This window comes from Danio rerio, chromosome 25, assembly GCF_049306965.1.
Source record: "Danio rerio strain Tuebingen ecotype United States chromosome 25, GRCz12tu, whole genome shotgun sequence".
Classification (NCBI taxonomy): Eukaryota; Metazoa; Chordata; class Actinopteri; order Cypriniformes; family Danionidae; genus Danio; species Danio rerio.
The window spans coordinates 11,828,767-11,850,550 of NC_133200.1; the positions used below are offsets into that span (position 1 = coordinate 11,828,767).

At 32.5% G+C, this 21,784-nt stretch overlaps 3 protein-coding genes across 5 annotated transcripts; 1 reads left to right on the plus strand and 2 right to left on the minus strand.

Annotated features, from left to right (window-relative positions):
• The first annotated feature begins 1,672 nt into the window (after window positions 1–1,672).
• Window positions 1,673–7,347, plus strand: mhc1lia (major histocompatibility complex class I LIA). 3 transcript variants are annotated; one of them, XM_068217298.1, is made up of 5 exons: window positions 1,673–1,793; window positions 4,615–4,872; window positions 6,446–6,724; window positions 6,830–7,117; window positions 7,191–7,347. In XM_068217298.1, exons 1-5 carry the CDS (start codon window positions 1,739–1,741, stop codon window positions 7,340–7,342), a joined length of 1,032 nt encoding a protein of 343 aa, XP_068073399.1. In that variant the 5' UTR covers window positions 1,673–1,738; the 3' UTR covers window positions 7,343–7,347. The 3 variants fall into 3 exon arrangements, with proteins under 3 accessions (XP_068073399.1, XP_068073400.1, NP_001314811.1); XM_068217299.2 differs by having other exon boundaries at window positions 6,463–6,724; NM_001327882.1 differs by having other exon boundaries at window positions 1,686–1,793; window positions 6,466–6,724; window positions 7,191–7,344.
• A 1,314-nt stretch (window positions 7,348–8,661) lies between these two features.
• Window positions 8,662–9,931, minus strand: mespab (mesoderm posterior ab). The gene is given in 2 exon segments (NM_001265583.1): window positions 8,662–8,876; window positions 9,213–9,931. Coding segments are annotated over 2 exon segments (723 nt in total). The 5' UTR covers window positions 9,882–9,931; the 3' UTR covers window positions 8,662–8,822.
• Window positions 9,932–19,039: 9,108 nt separating this feature from the next.
• mespbb (mesoderm posterior bb) lies at window positions 19,040–20,043 on the minus strand. Its single transcript, NM_001265607.1, is given in 2 exon segments — window positions 19,040–19,190; window positions 19,336–20,043. Coding segments are annotated over 2 exon segments (735 nt in total). The 5' UTR covers window positions 20,020–20,043; the 3' UTR covers window positions 19,040–19,139.
• Window positions 20,044–21,784: the final 1,741 nt, after the last annotated feature.

Genomic DNA, 21,784 nt, shown 5'->3' on the forward strand with positions numbered 1-21,784 from the left:
GGGACCGGCGGACGTGCAACAACTTTAACTATGAGGTAAACACAAAATAAAACTTTCCATCCGGAGCTCCTTCATGCGACTCCACACTTGTAAACAATCGCTCCAGCAGGCTCGCACCATTCATGCGGCTTTCGGTCCCGCCTAGACCTATCAGCGCTACCAAGCCGACCAATCACAGAGCTTGCGATACGCGTCATTGCGACGTGTAGTTAAATTTTTTGAGAGGTGCACGTCAGCAACGCCGACGGCCACGGCGAAGGGCTATGCGTCAGCGCCATAGCATATGCCGGCGTTTGACGCAGAAGTATAAATCAGCCTTTCGTAGCTAAACAGACCAATGGTTTTACACCTGAAAATCACAAACAAGCATGTATTGTAAACGTGAAGTCCTGACATTTTTATTGTTGTCTGCTGAATGTGTGCATTATTTTTACAGATATATGTAGACTAAATAAAAGTACCTAAGAGCCGCCAGTACAGTTGTTATCGCTGATCGTTAGATTGACTTTGAGCTAACCAGCATTTCTGCATTACTTCCAGTTTGCATTCCAACTGCTGATTTAACTGCAAGATGTTGTTACCTGTGCTTCCTTTATCCTTATTTGTAAGTCAGTTTGGATTAAAGCATCTGCCAAACGAATAAATGTATATGTACTGGGTTGTTTTCTTAATAAAATAAAAATACTATTAAAACATTTTGTGTGACGGATGATAGCAGCTTAATTCACAATCATATTATTATCCTGACACTTCATGGTAAACCCATTTCCAGCTTTGTTTTGTTTACATTATTAGTTTTCTTTCAGCATGTTTTTTGTTCATTAATTTAGACATACATATCAGAACAAAACAAACTGTAAATATTTATATGAAGTCTCTAGACTATAATACTTGATTTATGATCAGTTCCTGTAAAACCCCCTGCAGAGTTCAGTTCCAACCCTTCTCCAACACAGGATTTTTTATAAATTACACATTATTTAACTGTAATATGAACTGTATTTGTCTGTAGGACAGTTATGCAGTATGTTACTGTATTTTAAAGTTGCATTGTGAAACGTACTGTATATTTTACAGTAAATATATACAATACTGTAAATACATAGAGCAAGATAAACACTGCTTTAAAATGTAAATACAGCATCTCTGCTGTAATTCATTTACAGTAAGTTACTGTAGATTCTACAGGAAATTGTTAACAGTGTAGGTTTCAAACATGCCTGAAGGACATTTTAGTTGGATCAGTTGTGTTTAGTTAGGCTTAAATCTAATATGTGCTATAGGCTCATTAAGGACATAAGGACAGTTATGCGGTATGTTACTGTATTTTAAAGTTGCATTGTGAAAATGACTGTATATTTTACAGTAAAGATATACAATATTGTAAATACATAGAGCAAGATAAATGGTGCTTTAAATGTAAATACAGTATCTTTGCTGTAATTGATTTACAGTGAGTTACTGTAGATTCTACATCAAACTGTTAACAGTGTAGATTTCAAACCACCCCGAAGAACACTTTTAGTTTGATCAGTTTATTTAGGCTTAAATCTAAAATGTGCTGGGCCCATGAAATAAAACAGTTTTTTTTAAATGCATTCAAGTCACACTGACTAGCTAAACAAGAAAATCCGGAAGCTGAGTAAACACTTACTTCACTCAAAGGAGAAGTGAGAGTTTGAAGTAAGTCTGTGAAGTGAGTGCTAACACAAAGTATTGCACTGCATGTGCTAGAAAAATGGGCCAAATCCTTTTGTTTTTTGTGTTTTTACTTCCAACTGCAGCTCCAAAAGGTAAGACTTCAGGTCAATTCTTTAATTCAAACAAATAAAAAAACCTTAATATATAATTTATGTTTGCAAAATCTTAGTAAATATTTTGTACCTACTTGGTACTATAGGGAAGGACTACAGGGCTGTAAGTAATATTAAGCACAGAAAGAAGCAAATGATTTGTTCAGTCAGTAGCTAAACATAATGTACTTACATTAAGACATGACTGCAAGCCTGAAAAGCAGCCAGTAGAAACTGGACAACAGAAATTAAAATAATAAAGAATGATTACAAATGCTTATGTTGTTTGTATATTTGATGTTATTTTTAAGCATAAAGAAAATGTAGAGTATTTATTCATGCCTGCTTAATGTATTAATTAATGCATATTTAATAAGTTCAAAAGTTAACATGCTTGTTTAATCGTAACATTTTCTGGTTATGATGAAACTTGTGATCTGATAAAGAATGTTGCCTGATACAAAAAATGTGTCCTCAAGCTTTAAATGTGATCATTTTATTTGAACAAAAATGATAAATCAATTATTGCAATAACATATATGATGTAATACTTAAAATTATGAAATTTTAAATAAAAATAAACCCAAACATTCTAAAGCTGCATCTGAAAACACATACTTCCCTACTATATTGTATGTGAACTGAGTACAATATTAAAATTCATAATATTCGAAAAGCGATATGACCCACCACGACCTAACAGATTCATAACGTGCATGATCTTGGAAACGTGGAAACTTTCCAATGCCATGATCCCACGTGAGAGAATTTAGGGATGGGAGTGAAGCAATTCAACTGACATGAGTAGATGATGTGATAATGACGAATGGTGGAATTCTCTTCATACTATTCACATTCATAGAATACAAAACATACTTTTCTAAGGGTTGTGTTCATTTAAATGTTGTGAATTTACATTCAAATGTATACCTACATGAAAAGTATGTAATTTCAGATGCAGCTTATGTATTTTGAGGTCTTATTTCTGAGTTTGATAAGCTTAAAGCAAATAAAAAAGATCAAGGCCTTGGCAGCATGAGCTGAAAAGCAAGATAGCAGCAGCAGATCTTTATGCTATTCAGTAAATGTAAAACAAACTTAACCATTATGCTAATAATATACATCTCACAAAAAGTTTCCTTCACCAAAGTTTGGTCATTGAGCAAAAACAACAGATCAGCACTTTGCATATACCTGTCAGGATTGGTGAGGGGAAATGGGGAAAAAGGAGCGAGGACTCAATTGCAGGGAAATAGGAATTTATTAAATAATAAAAATAAAATAAACTGCAAAATAAACTACCATGAGGGGGAAAACATTAACAAAACAAACACATACAAACAAACTGGACTGGGCAGGCTTGCAAGGATCAGGACTGGAAACACGACAGGATAAGACTTCAAACAACAACATGTGATGACGAACTGGCACAGGACAGCAAACATGAGGGGTTTATAAACTGTAGGAAATTAACACACAAACAGATGAACATAATTAACTAATAATGGGTTAACAAGGAGGGTGGGACTCAACAATAGACGGGAGAGCGCATGTCTCAAAGAGACAACACAAGCCATGTGCTCACATAAAACAAGACTAGAACACGCAGCCAATGAGAGAACTCATTAACATACACCACGTGCTAAACACAGCACCAACAGAAGACTGAACGAAAGACACGAGTACACGATGAATAAAAGCACTCACTGTGCACCCACACACGCAGCGTGCATGTTTCATCCCAGCGCCGACCAAAACTGAAACCAACTAGACTGAGACGCTGGAAATGAAACGCCACGCTGCAGACAGACGAAAACACAAACACGAGTACAAGAGCGCGCGTGTCTGAGGCACGTTAATTACCCGGATGATGCACTCATTCAGCCGCTAAAATGAAGTGTGGAATGATGGACACTTCACGCACTCAACGACCGCAGGTTTGCTTACGTAGCGGTAGGGGCGGAGCTTTCGGACCCACATGTTGGATAACTTTATTTATTTTTGATGGTGAAAGCAAAATTCTCCTACGAGAGTGATTATAGCGCCTCCCGATGGTGAATGCGGTTAAACTCGCGGCAGGTAATAATTAGTAGTTCCGTCGTTTATTTCACTTATTTGGCAACCGTCAAACGTCATTAGGGAAATGGTTTGTACTATCCTGTTGAGTGTGTAAGTGCATAAGTACATAGTGCATGAGTGCATAGTGTATAGTGTGCCATTAGGGACGCAGCTCTAGTGTCCGAGCTCTGCCACCAAGACAAGAATTTAAAAGACCAGAGTGGCAGAACCCTGACAATACCATTTTACAAATGTCAAGCGACTAAAAATGTAGATGGAAAAAACATAACAGGAGAAGAAAAATAATAAAATAATATTTTAAATATAAGTAAGCTAGCTATATAAATATAATGCAATTGCATTAATAATCCTAAAGCATTATGAATAATAATAAAACATTCAGTTAGAAAAATAACAACATTACAAATGTTCATACACCAATGCACAGTCAAAATATAGGAATATTAAAATGGTAAAAATAATAGAAGTTACAAAATTAATCATGCATTTTTTAACTGTTCATAGTGACTAGTTTATGTATAATGTGATAATTGATCATTTGTACCGATTCATTTAGTTGCACTAGTATGAAAATCTTACATTTTTAAAAGGACGTATTGTTTGGCCCCAAAACCCCACCTCTCATTAAGCGATGAAAAAGAAATCATACTAAAATGTACAAACGAGATCATATAAATTATTACGAATTAGCTACTACATCAAAAGGTTTGATTGTGTTGATCATTGTGTTTATTTTTCACAGGCTCTCACTCTTTATGGATGCTTGTAATGTACATTAAAGGACAAACGGCGTTTCCTGAATTTAGCTATGTGATGATGCTGGATGATGTCAGTGTTCTCCACTATAACGGTGATACAAATAGTCTCATAGCAAGAGGAAACACAAAAGCTGACGATGACGTGTTTAATTTAAATGCGCTCCCCATCATACATGATCATCTACAATCATCTTTTGAGGACAGGTGGACATTAGCAACAACACACTTAAATAAAACTGACGGTAAGTATTTTTTTTTAAAGACTACAGTCAACCAGATTTTACATTGTAGTCAACAGCCATTTTAATTTGATGTAAAAGTTCTGATTAAATACATAAGCAGTATTGCAGATTTGTAGCACTGCAATATTGCTGTATATCAGCTCTGCTTGGATGCATGTGTAGTTAGCAGGGCTAACTTAACTTTTCTGATGACCAGCCACTGTGGCTGTTAGTTTTCCAACATTACTAGCCACTCGCCATATTCACTAGCCACATTTTTTTTATTGGGAAAATATATTTTACATATAAATATTACTTTGACATGCTAAAATTGCTTGATTTAGATTTGTGTTAGCTCCACATGCCTCCTCATTTATTTCACTTTTTGTGTGTCGTGTATGAGCTTGCTTAATAATCATGAGCAAATGGGTCAGGGTTTCATAGTATTACAATTAGTTTTTATTTTACATAATTTTCAGAGCTCACAATAAAGGATTTACCAAATTTATCTCTGACCACACCAAACAAAAATAATAATTTATTTTTTCTAAGCCACAAATTTTAAATGTGTCAAAACAAGCAAAATATAGCTGTATACTGTACTTTTTATTTAACAAATCATATGCACAGTAATCTGTTCTGGCTAAAGGTCCCAAATCACCAGTTAACTACACATAAATGGGGATTTAATCTCCCATTAAAGCAACATTATTGTAAAAAATGATAATTAAACCATATTAACGCAAAAGAAAGCAGGTAAAAAACATATCATGTAATAATGAAAGAATAATCACACACACACGGTTAACATTAGACCCATAAATAATCTGTTCAACAAATGGTTAAAGCGAAAGCAACCGATGCTGCTTACAAAAAGACTAATCTGGAGCTCTTGAAAGCAGCAAGACTGTGGGTGCTACTCATCACTTTTTGTCTAGTCTATTTGAAAGAGAATTGATTACATCAGTTCTAGACAGTTGCTTCACGCAAAGAAACGGGAGCGCGCACGCGTTTTAAGCAGTCGCGCGCAGCACCTCAGCTGTTAGCGCCAGTGATTTTCCTTTCATTCGGTATTCACCTGCTTTCAATTGCTCGCGCAAACACAATTACTTTTGTCGTGCTGCTTCTCAAATCTAAGTTCGCCTTTGCATGCATATTGGACATACCTTCCAACACTATATACCTTCCCGGGAGTCTCCCGTATTTCAGACCCATCTCCCGCTCAGTTCCCGTATTGTTCTATCTCCCGGAAAACTCCCGGAATTCCACAACCCGTTCCTCAGCTTTTTGGTATGGTCCCTAAGCGCACCGAACCCAACCCGCAACCGTCTCCATACTTGCTCAGCGCCTTTCAGTTTGCGCTCACAACACCTACCCTCCCGCTCTTCACTAGCTCGCACATCAAGCTAGTGAGCTAGCAGTTAGCATCCCAGCAGTGCTGATATACACCAATATAACAGTGCTACAAGTGTGATATTTTTAAAACAGTTCGATGGCATTGCTAATTCAAAATCGTGGTCGCAAAAAATGTGTGATTGTGAAATTTCTAAATAAATAAACACTATACTGTAAAAACATTCTCTATCTATTAAAGGTGTTTTTGCCCTTCAGCAGTTGGTCGCGTGCGAGCTACAGGATGATGGCGAACCAGGACGAATGATTTTACGAAATGCTTTTGGAGGATCCACGACAGATCAGCTGCTATTTGTTGACAAGAAGTTTACATACCACGATAGCTTCAACGTCTCGACCCATGTGCTTCATGCTCATCATGATTACAACAAGTACCTTTGTGAAAAGCTATTACAGCCGTTCTGCTTTCAAACACTTAAGGGTTACCTGGTAAAAAGTAGAAATCAAATCAATAGAAAAGGTAAAATGACCGACTCCAGCATACAGTAGATCTCAAACAAAGAAATCATTTACTTTTAGCTGTTTTATAGGCTTACATATCTTGAAAGATTCTCTGTTTTTTCAGTCAAACCCAAAGTCAGACTCATTCAAAAAGCAAACTCAGATTCTGGAGGTTTTCGTGTGAGTTGTTTGGCGACAGGATTTTACCCTCGTCACATCAACCTGACCCTGTTGATAGATGGACAGCCTGTATCTGATCATGAGGTCACTGGAGGAGATCTGTTGCCCAATGGAGACGGGACGTATCAGATGAGGAAGAGTCTGGAGATCAGAGCAGAGGAGAGAGAAAAACACAAATACTCCTGCTCTGCCAAGCACCTCAAAATCGACAACAAACTGGACATTTATTTAGGTAATATGGGGTAAAATCTTTTAAAATGTAATAGTGTTTGTGATCTTTATTTAATGAATTTACTTTCTTTCAGATTTTGACCCTGAAGAACCATTTCCTTTAGTGCTGATACTTTTATCGCTGGTGTCAGTGTTTATAACTGGAGTCATCATATATAAATGCAGGAAGAGGCGAGCTGTAATTATTTATTTGCTAAGCAAATGTATTAAAAAAATTACTTCATAAAGAAATTTCAAAATTGTTTTTTTTTTTTTTGCTTCCATTCATACTGTAGCATAATCTTAAAGGGATTGTGCCTCTGTTTTAAGTGAGAGATTTGTTATTTTTTATTTTTTGTGTAAGGGATTACCGAAACTACTTCATGAAGTTTTCTTTTTGTTTACAAAAATGGTCAAACTTTTATTTCATACAACCACAACTAAAGCTAATCAGATGAGCGAAACATAAAGCAAATGAAAATGAAGAGCTTCCTCCAAGTATAACACTGTAAAAATGTTAGAGAAATTACATTGTGTGTTGTACTGGTGCTATAAATTGGTTTTATGTTGATATATTAGTTGACATATACAGTTTAGGTCAGAATGATTAGCCCCTCTGTGGATTTTTAAATATTTTCCAAATGATGTTTAAGAAAGCAAGGATTTTTTCACAGTATTTCCTATAATATTTTTTCTTCTAGAGAACGTCTTATTTGTTTTATTTCGGCTAGAACAAAAGCAGTTTTAAAGGTTTTAAAAAACATTTTAAGGTCAAAATTATAAGCCCCATTAAGCTATATTTTTTTCTGATTGTCTAAAGAACAAACTATGGTAATACAAGAACTTGCCTTGTTACCCTAATTAACCCAGTTTAGATTTTAAATTGCTCATTAATCTGATTAGTGTCTTAAAAATATCTAGTAAAATATTATGTACTGTCATCATGGCAAAGATAAAAGAAATAATTTATTAGAAATTATTTAGGTAACACTTTTAGTTTAGGTCACAATTCATGCCTTAACTAGGCTTATTACCTGTCTATTATTTAGATTTTAACTGCTTATTAGCAGTTATAAATGCATGATCTTTTTCTGCATCTCTAATCTTGGCCAAAACCTAAACCCATTACCTTACTAACTATTGATAAACAGCTAATTAATAGTTTATTACACTGGTAATATTATTTAATGGATTGTAATAATATGAATAGTGACCTAAAGGTGTTAGCATTATTTATTAAAATTATTATATTTAGAAATTTGTTTAAAAAATCTTTCTTTCTGTTTCCAGGATAATAATTCTGACTTCAACTGTACATTTTTTCTCCCGATGCATGCAATGTATTAGCATTTTTATTAATGCCTTGTATTATTAATTGTTTTATATTTCATATTTTTAATATTCCATATGTTTTTTTTTTTTGTTTCAAGCAGTTTTGTTGACATTAAACTAAACTTATTTATTAACTTATTTAATAAACAGTGGGTTAAAATAAAATTTGTGAGAAAATAAAACTAAAATCGAACAGATCTGAAGTTAGATACAAGACTGAAAATGCAAAACAAGTCATCTTTAAAGGGGTTTAATTAAAAAAAGACAATAAATAAGCAGTATATACAAATGTCTCCAATACAAAAATATGTTTTCTGATAAATAATTACAAATAATATACACAAACAAAGTCAAAGTCTATTGGATTCTGTAACAAGTTGAGCTCTCATCGTCCTTCATTGGTAAAACTGATGGCTATATGAAGCATCATCCATTGTTGTGCAGGGAAACTGTAAAAAGAAGGAAAAAATATTAAATATTTGTGCATAACAAACAAATCAAACTCATATTTACAGCCATTAAATGACCAATTACAATTCATAACGAACTTTAGTGGTACATTAGTTTGTTAGTTAATGTATTAATGTATCAAAATCCAAAGTTTTGCTTGTTAACATCAGTTAATGCACTGTGATTTACCATGAACTAATATTATTTAACTTAAATAACATTAACAAACATTAGTTAATATTGTATTAAATGTATTACTAATAGTTTGTTAAATACATTAGCTAACATTAACTAATGGACCATGATTTTAAAGTGTTACTGAAAAGCCTTCTTACCATATAAGACTGTGCATCTCTGAAATGTGAAGTAGCAGGAAAGCTGTTCTCCATCTGTTCTCTGGAATCTCCAAAGCTTGTGAGTGTTGGACAATACTGAACATTATCTTGCATGAGTCCCTGTTGTCCATCCATACACACGTTTTCAAAAACCAGACCAGACTGAAGCCTATCTGAAGCTTCAGCAGAGCAGCACATCTCATAATTTGGCACCTCAGCCTGTCTGAGTTGGTCAGAAAGATGTGAAATGTAGCTAATGGCAAGACGGAGGGTCTCAATCTTAGTCAAGGTTTGTCCAGCAGGAGCCACAGATGGAGGTAAGAAGGATCTGAGATGATGAAGAGCTTTGGTCAAATCCCTCATTCGGAGTTTCTCTCGTTCGCTTGCTGATTGTCGCTTCATTCCTGGGTTTTTAGATCTGGAACGTCTCTTTGAATCAACGGGAAGAGCTAGCTTTAGCTTTTTAGCTTGCAAACAGTCAACATTGGCATTTTCAGGACCTTCCAGTTGTCTTCCAGCTCCCCAAGGGGGAGAAAAGCATCCGGAATCGATGGAGGAGCTTGGAGAAAGGCTCCCACATGCGCTGAAGTAACCACAATCAGCACTCGAGATGGGTTCGAGTTTGCATTTGGCTGCTTGGAGCAAGTAAGGAGGAAGGTTAAACTCCATGGTCGAGTTCTTGGAGATGTTTCTGGTTCTCTGGAGCTTGAGTGAATGCTGAAGGGCCTGGAGGAAGGAGCTCAATATATCCCGGATGAGGAGGTGTGATGTTGCACCTCCAGAAGGCGCTGAGGAATTTCAAAGAGGCCCAGAGACGTCGCACCAGGGGCAGGGGGTCTCTGGGAAAAATCACATCACTTTGGGACACGTAGAGGGTGGAGGAGAGTTTTTAATTTGTTTTATTTTATGTTACACCGAAACAAATTATTCAGAGATGATTGCTTGGATTTACTCAATTTTTTTATGTTAAGTGGCTGTAAACTATTTATTTGGGCTGATTTTAAACAAACAAATTGAGTTTAATTTTATTCAATTTAATTTGTTTGTTTAAATTCAACACAAATAAATAGTTTGCAACAGTTTTGCAGACATTATTTTTTTCAGTGTACTTTTTTTTTTTTTTGTCTTTTGCTTAATCTATAAACGCAACCAACACTCCAAAAAATAGGTCTGCTGCTTATTCAAATTAATATGAGTAGAACCAATACAACTCTTAAGGACAACTTATTTGCTTTATGACCAATCCTCTTAAATTTGTAAAAATTATTAAGTTAACTTAATTGATTTGTGTTGGGACAACATAAAGGAATTGTGTAGAACCCCATATACTTTTACAGTGAAGGATGCGTTAACTGGTTGAAAGTATATTGATAGGTTACACATATCAGGCAATGCATTTACTAACATAAACAATATATTTATTACAGTATTTCTTCACATTGTATTACACTATTTGTTCATATTGTTACATTTGTGACTTATATATTTTAATAAATTGAAGTAATACCAGGGGCAGGGGATTTCTGGGAAATATAACAACACTTTGGGACACGTGGAGGGTGGAGGAGAGTTTTAAATGTACGTTTGGTAGCGTTGTTTTGTTTTATTTTTTGTTATATTCATAAAGATAATTTTTCTTTTTTTGTCATTTGCTTATATGAATTTAAACAATTATGCATAAATTGGTTGGAAGTAACATTAAGAGGTTACACTTTAAAATAAGGTTAATGCATTTACTTACATATTCAGATAATGAACAATACATTTATTACAGTACTTGTTCATATTATATTACAAGTATTACACTATTTATTCATATTGTTAAACGTCATACCAGGGGCAGGGGATTTGTGAGAAAAATCACAACACTTCGGGACAACTGAAGGCTGGAGGAGACTTTTTAATTGACGTTTAGTAGTTTAGTAGTACAATTTAGTTTTTATTTTATATTCATTCATGGAAATTAGGTCTTGGGAAATAAGTCTTGTTTTTTATTTATTTTTTTGTTCTTTTTCAAATATTTCCCAGATGATGTTTAACAGAGCAAGGAAATTTTCACAGAATGTCCGATAATATTTATTCTTCTAGAGAAAGTCTTACTTGCTTTATTTTGGTTAGAATAAATGCAGTATTTTTTTTTTTTTAAAGAAATTTTAAGGTCAAAATTATTATTCCCTTTAAGCTATATTTTTGTTGATAGTCTACAAAACAAACCATTGTTATAAAATAACTTGTTTAATTACCCAATCCTGCCTAGTTAGTTAACCTAGGTAAGCCTTTAAATGTCACTTTAAGCTGTATAGAAGTGTCTTATAAAATACCTTGTCAAATATTATTTACTGTCATCATGGCAAAGATAAAAATAAATCAGTTATTAGAAATGAGATATTAAAACTATTATGTTTAGAAATGTGTTTAACAAATATTCTCTCTGTTAAATAGAAATTGGGGGAAAAATACCCAGGGGGGCTAATAATTTAGAGGGGCTAATAAGTCTGATTTCAACTGTACTTTTGTTTAGTTTTTTCTTTTGCATATATAAATGCAAACAAGGATGCGTATTTGGTTAAAAGTAACATTAGGAGGTTATATAAACAATGAACAAAGCATTTATTACAGTTTTTGTTTAAGTTAGTTAATGAAAATACAGTTGTTTATTGTTAGTTCATTAACGGTGCATTAACTCATGTTAACAAGCATGAAGTCTGATGTTAATAATGCATTAGTAAATGTTGACTTATGATTAATAAATGCTGTACAAGTATTGCTCATTAATTAGTTCATGTTAGTAAATTAACTATTTCAGTAACTAATGAAACCTTATTGGAAAGTGTGACCCATTAAGAAGATTATTTTGTTTTAAAAATATTGTTGTATTTAATTCTGAAACCATTGCAGTTATTTACTCCACCATTGTTTTGTAAATTATAGTTTTTTTTAACATTATTATAATTATTTAATCAGGGATTTGTACATTTCACATTCATGCAGATATTGTTTCATTTTTTTGTCTTTTGTTTATTATATAAATGAAAACAAGTATGTGTTAATTATTTTTAAATTAAAAAAAATTGCAGGATGGTTTTGTTTTAAAATAATGATGTTGTATTTAATTAATACAAAGGAAACATTTTTTTTTTCGATTCAGGTTTACAGTTGAAGACATATTTATTAAACAATATTAAAATTATTAGCCCTTGTGTGAAATTAGAATTCCTTTTTACATATTTATCAAGTGCTGTTTGATGAACAGAATAATTTTGCAACATTTTGAGAATAATTGTTTTAATAATAACTAATATATAATTTCCAATAACTAGAAAATTTATAATTTCTATTAACTATTTTTTTTCCTTTTCATAATGACAGTATTAAATATTGTTATTTTGAAAGATACACGCTTAAAAATATTTTTGCTGCTTGTTGAAACTAATTATGTAAAATTAGCTGAATCAACCCTTGAGTTTTGTGTGGCAACTTAATTATTTTATGTTCAATCCACTTGTCAAAACAGTGAAGTTTTATTAAGGATAACTTTTATTTAGTTCTATTAAGGATAATATTTTTTTTTTTAAATATTGCAAAAATTGCTTTTATTTTAGTCAAACTAAAAGAAAAAAAGACTTTTTCTGAGTTTACTAAATTTACTTTAAAAACAGTTATAATATACACAAGATTCTATTTAAAATGCAATTTGAAAAATAAAAGTATATAATAAATATTTCTGATACTAAATAAAATGTCTTATAAATGTATTTATTTAGGATTTTTGTTAACATTTTATTCATAAAAGGGGTTAATCTTTTATTCCTGTTTATTAGGAATGTTAAAAATATGTTAATGTATGATTTTCCACTTAATATTATTAAAAGCTTGCTCTCACGCTGTAACACCTCTTTCCCTGAAGTGTGTAGTGTATAAAGTGTCAGTTGTTAGCAGGTTTTTGTTTAGACAACTGACTTTTTCATTTTATTGCCTTAAGGGAAAGAGCTAAGGAAAGACATTACCATTTAACAGGGCAGATTTGAGAAGCTTTTTAAATCACAGTTTTGATTTTGTATTAAAATGTGAGCCATATTATGTACAACAGCAAAACGAAAGTACAACTTAAAATAGTATTTTAAAAGATAGCATACACACATAGGAATTATTTAGATTAATGCAGAATTAATTTAATATTTTGACTCTTAAAAGGTCAAAATGTGCATGATTTAAAACAAATCTAACTGCTGTAAAATTGCTGTCTGACTCAAGCTTGCCTGTGTTGTATATGGAGTTGTTTTGCTCTCTGAGGTGTAAGTTGACCTCTTCCTCATTGCCTGAGCTTGTGGATTACAGCTTCAGTGAGAGCTGCTTTAAGGAAATGGTTCCCAGACCAAAACGTGTCGCTTTTTGCTCCTTTCTGCCCCGTGCTGCCCTGAAATAATTAGATTTTGACTGTTCCCAGACAGCACACTTATCTGACACCAGACCAGAAGCAGAACCTTCTGTGATTCTGCAGATGAAATAAAAAACAATTTAAATCCCAAATTGTAGGTAGAAATCTTTAACTCTTTCAGATTAAAAAAGGTTCTTTACATCGCTGTAAAAAAATATTTTAGGAGTAGGAACTAACCCTTTCTTTGAGGAACCAGAAAAAAAAAAATTCTGACTGTTTTGGACATTTATTTTTGTGAGTGTGCATTGAAATTTATTGACTTATTTATTTATTTTTTATTTATTTATTTATTTATTATTATTATTATTTTTATTTTTATTTTTTACAAAATTTAGTACCCTTTTATAATATATTTTAACGAAAAGCTTGTTTCTACACCATTTCTAACTCAGATTTTTGTTTTAGGACTATTGTCTTAAAATAATGCTTACAAACGTAAATATATATATATATATATATATATATATATATATATATATATATATATATATATATATATATATATATATATATATATTTATTTATTTAAACCTATGTATATCTTTATGTTGAATGGGAGTGTCTACTTTAATTTTTTTAAATAACTTTTTTAAAAAACAAATGCAAAAATGTGGATTAAAAAAATCAATAATCTACAGCCATTCAGCGTAACAGATATATTTATGCAAAAAAAAAAAAAAAAAAAAAACATTCTCATTCTGTCCTGTAATTATACATAAGTATATTAAGGACTCAATGATGATAATAAATGTTTAATATTTAAATTATTAAAACAATCATGCTACAACATCCTCTGCATAAATTATAGGAAATTTTCTGCTTGTTCTGAAAGTATTTTTACAACTTTGTAAAAAAAGAAATGAATCCTATTCTTTTATTAATGTATAATTAAATGGATTCGTTTAGAATATCGATGGTTAGGTGTCAATTATAATAACTTTTGTAAAAATAAAATGTAAAAATATCAGTGAAATATTATTTCATCATCATTCATTGTCACATATTTATCCAAGATTACAAATTTGGTTGATAGTAAGCCTGTAAATTTGCAAGCATGCTGTAAACTAATAATGAAAATTTACTGTAAAATTTACAGTAACTTACTGGCAATTTTGTTTGATAGTTAGACTTCAAACCTACAAGCTCACTGTAAATTAATATTAATTATATTTGTAATGTTAAAAAATACAGCACAATTAAAAATATTTATTTGAAATGTGCTTATAAATTTTACAGTCTTAATGACAACCAATTTTAAATTTTACAGTCTTTTTTTATACAGTTTGATTACAGTTTTACAGTTTGATTTGGAACTCACTACATCTGCCATCAGAAACATTGACTCCCTCACATTAATCAAGTCAAGACTAAAAACCCATTTACTTAGGATAACTTTAAATACTTAATTAATGAATTAGTTGTATCTGCACTTTTGCTGTGTATATTGTTTTTATGATTTCTCTTGTTTTATTGTACAGTGTCCTTGAGTTGCCAGAAAGGCATCATTAAATAAAATGTATTATTATTATTATTATTAATATTATTATATTCTGTAATTATTAATATAAGAAAAAAGAGTGATCATTCATTCATTTTCTTTTAGCTTAATCTCTGATTTACCAGAGGTCACCAGAGTGGAATGAACCACCACAATTGCAGCTTATGTTTTACGCAGCAGATGCTCTTCCAGCAGAATCCCAGAACTAGGAAAATTAGTGATCAATCTAAATTTTATAATATTAAAAATTAATAAAAACATTTTGAGGGCGCCATGGTGGTGCAGAGGGTAGCACGATTGCCGCACAACAACAAGTTTGCTGGTTCGAGCTGTTCAGTTGGCATTTCTCTGTGGAGTTTGCATGTTCTCCACGTGTTCGCATGGGTTTCCTCTGGGTGCTCCAGATTCCCCCACAGTCCAAAGACTGTGATTTGGGTATGCTAAATTGTGCATAGTGTATGTGTGTAAATGAGTGTGTATGGATGTTTCCCAGTACTGGGTTTCAGCTGGATGGGCATTCGCTGCATGAAACATTCCGGATAAATTGGTGGTTCATTCCGCTGTGGCAACCCCAGATTAATAAAGGGACTAAGCCGAAAGAAAAAGATTTAATGAATAAATGAAAAACATTATGCTGAAAGGAGTCATACATAGCATGAAGCTAGTCTTCTATAACTTCGGTAAATCATTTTAAAAATGTATGTCAGTCATTAAAAAGACCAAACTTCCACAATACAAAACCAAAAACATCTAAATTGCGCGCTTAACTCATTAAAAACCTGACTTGTCGCTGTTAATTCACAGAAATGTTGATTTAAAGTCTCATACCCTCCTGCAAATGAGTTGACTTCTTCCTTTTTTTCAAAGCGTCTTAGTTTTTCCTGCAGCATCAAAGGTTGATTAGCACATCAATGCGAAGTGTTTTTCTTCTCCTGCTCGGTTAAATGTTGATTCGAGGTAAACATCTAAATGGTCTAAACCCTTTCCTCCCAGCGCTCTGTAAACTGCGTATTGAGCTCCACGTTAGCATATCAGTCACAGGGTCAAGGCTATCTGAGTTTCTAATGACATGGGTTTCTGACACCTCGGACGGGCCTGAAGTGCATTAGAGGATTATGAAGATAAGCATGCATGAAGTTCAGGCTTTTGAAGAGATAATCGTGGAGGCCAGACTTTGAGGTGCGAGATGCTCTTTTGTTGTTGACCTGCGGTTCATTAAGAAGGAGCTTCTATTTGCACAGGCCTGATTAGGAAGGAGTTGATGACGAGGCCTTTGTGTGACGATTTGTGGGAGAAAGGTGAATGAAGTAGGGTTGAGAAAATCATCATTTTTGTTTTACTTTTTTAAGCTTACATAGTGTAAAGTATTTTGTAACAAAACATAGACAAAAGTGTAATTATAATTTATTTATTATTTAATATTATAGAATAATGACTTTTGGTTACATTTTTGTTTATAAATAACAATTTTCATTTACCTTGCATTTACCTATCTATCTATCTATCTATCTATCTATCTATCTATCTATCTATCTATCTATCTATCTATCTATCTATCTATCTATCTATCTATCTATCTATCTATCTATCTATCTATCTATCTATCTATCTATCTAGAGTTTTAATTAACTCATTTCTAATAACTGATTTCTTTTATCTTTGCCATTAAGACAGTACATAATATTTTACTAGATATTTTTCAAGACACTTCTATACAGCTTCAAGTGACATTTAAAGGCTTAACTAGGTTAATTAGGTCAACTTAGCAGGTTAGCAAATTATTGTATAACAGTGCTTTGTTCTGTATACTGCTGAAAATATGTATTAGCCTACTTGAGGAGGCTAATAATTTTGTCCTTAAAGTGGTGTTTAAAAAATTTAACTTTTATTCTAGCTGAAATAAAAGAAATAGGATTTTCTTCAGGATGCCCTTGCTCTGTTAAACAATATTTGGTAAATATTTGAAAAAGAAAAAAATTCAAAAGGGGGCTAATAATTCTGACACATATATATCAGAGTTTCTTGCCCACTTTGATTTTTTTTTTTCATGTGGCATTTGATTATATTTTTGTTAGTGAAGAAAATCTCAACACTTTTCACTTAGCTTCTTTATAAGACATACGGTTAAAATTTTATATAAGACAAACCCGGGTTAAAATTTAAGTTGTATTTATTTTGACAATTTTATAGAGGTTTCTTCAGTTTTTTTTTAATAAAAATATTGCCCCTCCCATAAATAGGTCAGAATAACAAATGTTTTAATTTGATGTGGTCGAGAAAATCAAAGTGTTATTCAACTTATTTTACTTTCAACCCTTTTTTAGGTTTAGCTGGACTGAATTTTTTAAAAAATATTTATAAAAATCAAGTATATAAGTACACAAATAAAGCATTAAAACGTGAACAGATTTAATATTTAGAGAGAATGTATTTAAAACGAAACAAATAGGACCTACAGTATATGTCATTTCATTCAGGACTAGATAGGCCTAGTTTGTGGCAATGACGGAAGCTGTTGGCTATTGCAGCCGTTTTGAACGGAAAACGCACGAAAATAGCATTTTCTTCACTTTGCAAACTATCTTAAGGTAATTTCCAGTAATCTGCATGTTGTTAATAAATTTGGTATAGGACAAAATTATCGAACGATAAGCAAAAAACTGTGTTGCTTTTGAACGTGATGAGGTTAGCTTGTTAGCTAACATTGGCTGATTTGTCACAGGTTTTCTGTTGACAAAATACATTTAAATAGCTTAACGTGGGATTTTTCATCTACCAAATCTGCACGGGTATATTTCTCAATGTCTAAAGTCGACTAATATAGCATAAAATTCAACTTACTTGCGATTTAAATGTAAAATAAATAACCATATCAGGTTGTACAGCTGATGAATATTGGATTAACAGCAAACCTAACTTAATTGTGTAATTTAATATAATATAATACAAATATAATATAATATTGGCCTAATTTATCATATCATATAATATGATTTTTATATAGGCTATTATGTTTTTTTATTTAATGAATTAATAAAGTAGTTTTGAGGTATACAAATCTGGGTTTAAGCATATTAAATTAGCTTAATCTGCTAAAATCTGATACACGTGAAAATGAAGGCCATTATCAGGATTTAGAGTGTAATTTACATGTAAATGGCTGTGAAGACAAAACTTGCTGATGCTGTAACTGATCAGTGGAGTTAACTACATCGAGTTGTGCAAAGATGTTTTTACAGATTTTACACATTTAATCAGACTTCTTGCATAGTGTTATTTAAATACTGCCAGGTAATGTATTGTACAGTTTAGGGTGTATATTGTTACAGTTACAAATCCATTAATTGGACCCATTCAGCAAAAGCATTGCTGTGAAGTTGAACACGTTGGCGGTTCAATTGCCCCCTCTTGTGGGTACTACAGATATTTACTTTTTACTTTATTTTTTGCTTTTCTGACTAAAATAAAATCAGAATAAAATACAAATAAACAATAAAACGATTGTGTGTGTGTGTATAATTGTTTTATTATTTATTTGCATTTTATTACTACAGCTGTTTTATTTTGACATGTTTACTAATTATAATAATAGTAATAATAATAATAACAACATTAATCAAACAAGGTCTTAAAATTATTTTTAGATCGGCTTTTACATTTGTTGACAATTGTTGGTTATCAACAAAATAATAATTATATATATATATATATATATATATATATATATATATATATATATATATATATATATTAAAAGGGATAATACAATAGACAAAATGTTTGACATTGAGACAAACTGTTTTTATTATAAATATTAATAAATTAGTATCACATTGTACAAAAGACATGAACATACAAAAAATATATAATATTAAAATAGAAATCTTAAAATAAGATAAAAAGTTATTTATTAAATACTGTACAAAAAAGTCCATAAAAATTTGAACTTCATATTCAACATTTGAAAATTTTAAAATATTTAGATGAGAATTCATCCCCAGAACTCTGGTGCGATCGAACAGTGGACGCCTTTGTTGTAGCCCTAAAAAGAGGAAAAACAAAAGGTAAGTTCAATTTAGCTCAACATTTAGACACCACAATATTAACTCTCACCATTTAAAATAATAATGAACCATACAATACACACATGCATACTGTTTCATTTGATTTAAAGCCTGTCTACACACCTGATATGTCAATGCTGAATCAGCATACAACGGACTCTCTAGAAGAGATTCTGAGCTGGAATTAAAGGAATCGTCATAAGCCGGTTTTTCCATTCCCATAAAAACCTGCCGACAATCCATATCCGTCCTCCTCAACACAGATTCTGAAGTTCCGCAGCTGTTTTGACATGACCCCCAAAACTCAGCAGTGGAATAGCAGTGGTTTTGAGGCATCTCTTGATATCCGGAAACCCTTAAGTCTCTCATCTTGCACAAAGACTCTTCGCTGAGGCCTAGTTGAGCAGACAAATAGGAAATATATCGGATGGTAAGGCGAAGAGTCTCGATTTTGGTCAACGTTTGGCCAACGGGAGCTACAGAAGGTGGTAGGTACGTCCTGAGGTGATGCAGAGCTTTGGTCAGATCCCTCATTCTCAGCTTCTCCTTCTCACTGGCGCTTTGTCTTTGTTTACTAGGATTCTTGCATCTCGTTCTTCTAACTCCAACACGGGACCGTCCACCATCTTGAAACGAGGAACCCGAAATCTCTGGTTTTGGAGAAACGCTCTGAGCCTGCGCTGATGGAGAGAAGTCCATGTAGGAGGAAGGAGAAACGGTTTCTGGAGATGAGATGTTGTAGAGTTCGGAGTCTGAGCTCCAGGAGTTTTGCTGGATGTAGTTGAAGAAAGGAGATGATGCGTCCATTCTGTGTGGTTGGAGATAGGTTGTGGTTGTTGGGTTTTGCTAGAGGGAGGCTTTATACCAGTTTGAGCTCTCAGAGGTGTGAAGTGACACCTCTACAGGCCTGTCCAGACCACCGCTAGGCCTGGCTCAGACCCTCAGACTGCAGGGAGAGAAACAGAGGCATGTCCTCATGTGGAAACCTACAGAAGTGAGTCATCAGGTAATGTGTGATTTTTCACTCCTACCCAGCATGAGCTCTTTTTTTTTTGGGTTCTACTGTTTTTGACATCAGGATGGCCAGGGCTGGTTGGGTTATTTTTTTTATCTATTATTAGAATGTATGGCTATTTAGTTAATAATAATATAAACAATTAAGTAAATGGATTAATTTATGTAATACACTTTAAAACCCAAAAAATTTGCTTGTTTTTAGGAAAAAAATATTAAGTGAATATTAATATCACTATATAAAATATAGTATAATATTAAAACTCACTTAATATTGGCATATTATTTCTAAAAACAAGACAATATGTTTTGCTTGTTTAGAAAATGCTTCTTGATATAAGAAATTTTAGATATTTAGACTAGAAACAAGACAAAAAATCTAAGCAAGAAAAGCATTTTTTGCAGTGTTTGAAAAACTAATCCAAATGAGCACTGTGAACTTAATCCATTTGAGTAAAAGAAGCGATTTGAGCACAGTAAAACCCAATAAATGAAGAGAACTCAAAACAACTGAGTACTGTAAAAGCCAATAAGTTACGGCAACTCAAACCGTTTGAGGAAACCATTGCTACAAACCATTTGAGTTAATAAACTAATCTATATGGGTACATTGAACTTACTCCATTTAAGTTGAAGTAATGAGGTATTTAATTAACTCATTACCTTCAACTGAGTTCAAAACTCTTCAAATGAGTAGAATTAACTTTCAATCAGTTTTGAGTTAACTACACTCATTTCATTTGATGAAGTTGACTGTTGGGCTTTACAGTGTAATAATAATAAAATTACTCATGAAATTAAACATGTCAATGTATTCATATACTGCTGTATAAGGGCTGAACAATATATTGTTTGAACATCGATATCGAAATGTGTGTATCTGCAAAAGTCACATTGCAGGATTAGGTTATTAAATAAAGCTTAAAAGATAAAAATAATAATATAATTTTTTACCTATGTTATTTTACATTTGATTGATTAAATTTTTGTACTTGAATATGTAATTCTTAAGAAAACCATACAGCACTGTTATTTAACTTATAAATGTAACTTAATTTCGTAAGTCATATTTATATATGGTTGCGATTTATTTTATTTTATAATGCACAGCATAAACACTTGATCATCCCAGTCAATCTAAATAAATAAAATGTTTTCATATAGAGCTGTTCAGATCATCTGGTGAAATTATATTTATATCGCAGCAAACCAAAATATTGCAATGTCAGATTTTTTGCAATATCATGCAGCCCTATACTGTACTACAAAATATCAATAATAAATACTACTACTAATAATACTTTCATTCATTCATTTTCTTTTCGGCTTAGTTCCTTTATTATTCTGGGGTTGCCACATCAGAATGAACCGCCAACTTACCCAGCATATGTTTTACACAGCAGATGCCCTTTCAGCTGCAACCCATCACTGAGAATCACCCATACACTCTCATCCACACACAAATACTACAGACAGTTTAGTTTATTCAATTCACCTATACCACAATTCACCTACACCACATATTTTTGGACTTCTGGGAGAAACCGGAGCACCAGGG

Excerpts from the sequence above, each read along its gene's own strand:
- mhc1lia (XM_068217298.1), top strand. The coding sequence starts at position 1,739 with ATGGGCCAAATCCTTTTGTTTTTTGTGTTTTTACTTCCAACTGCAGCT. Across the intron at positions 1,794-4,614 it reads TCCAACTGCAGCTCCAAAAG|GCTCTCACTCTTTATGGATG; the intron begins GTAAGACTTCAG and ends TATTTTTCACAG. Across the intron at positions 4,873-6,445 it reads ACACTTAAATAAAACTGACG|GTGTTTTTGCCCTTCAGCAG; the intron begins GTAAGTATTTTT and ends TATCTATTAAAG.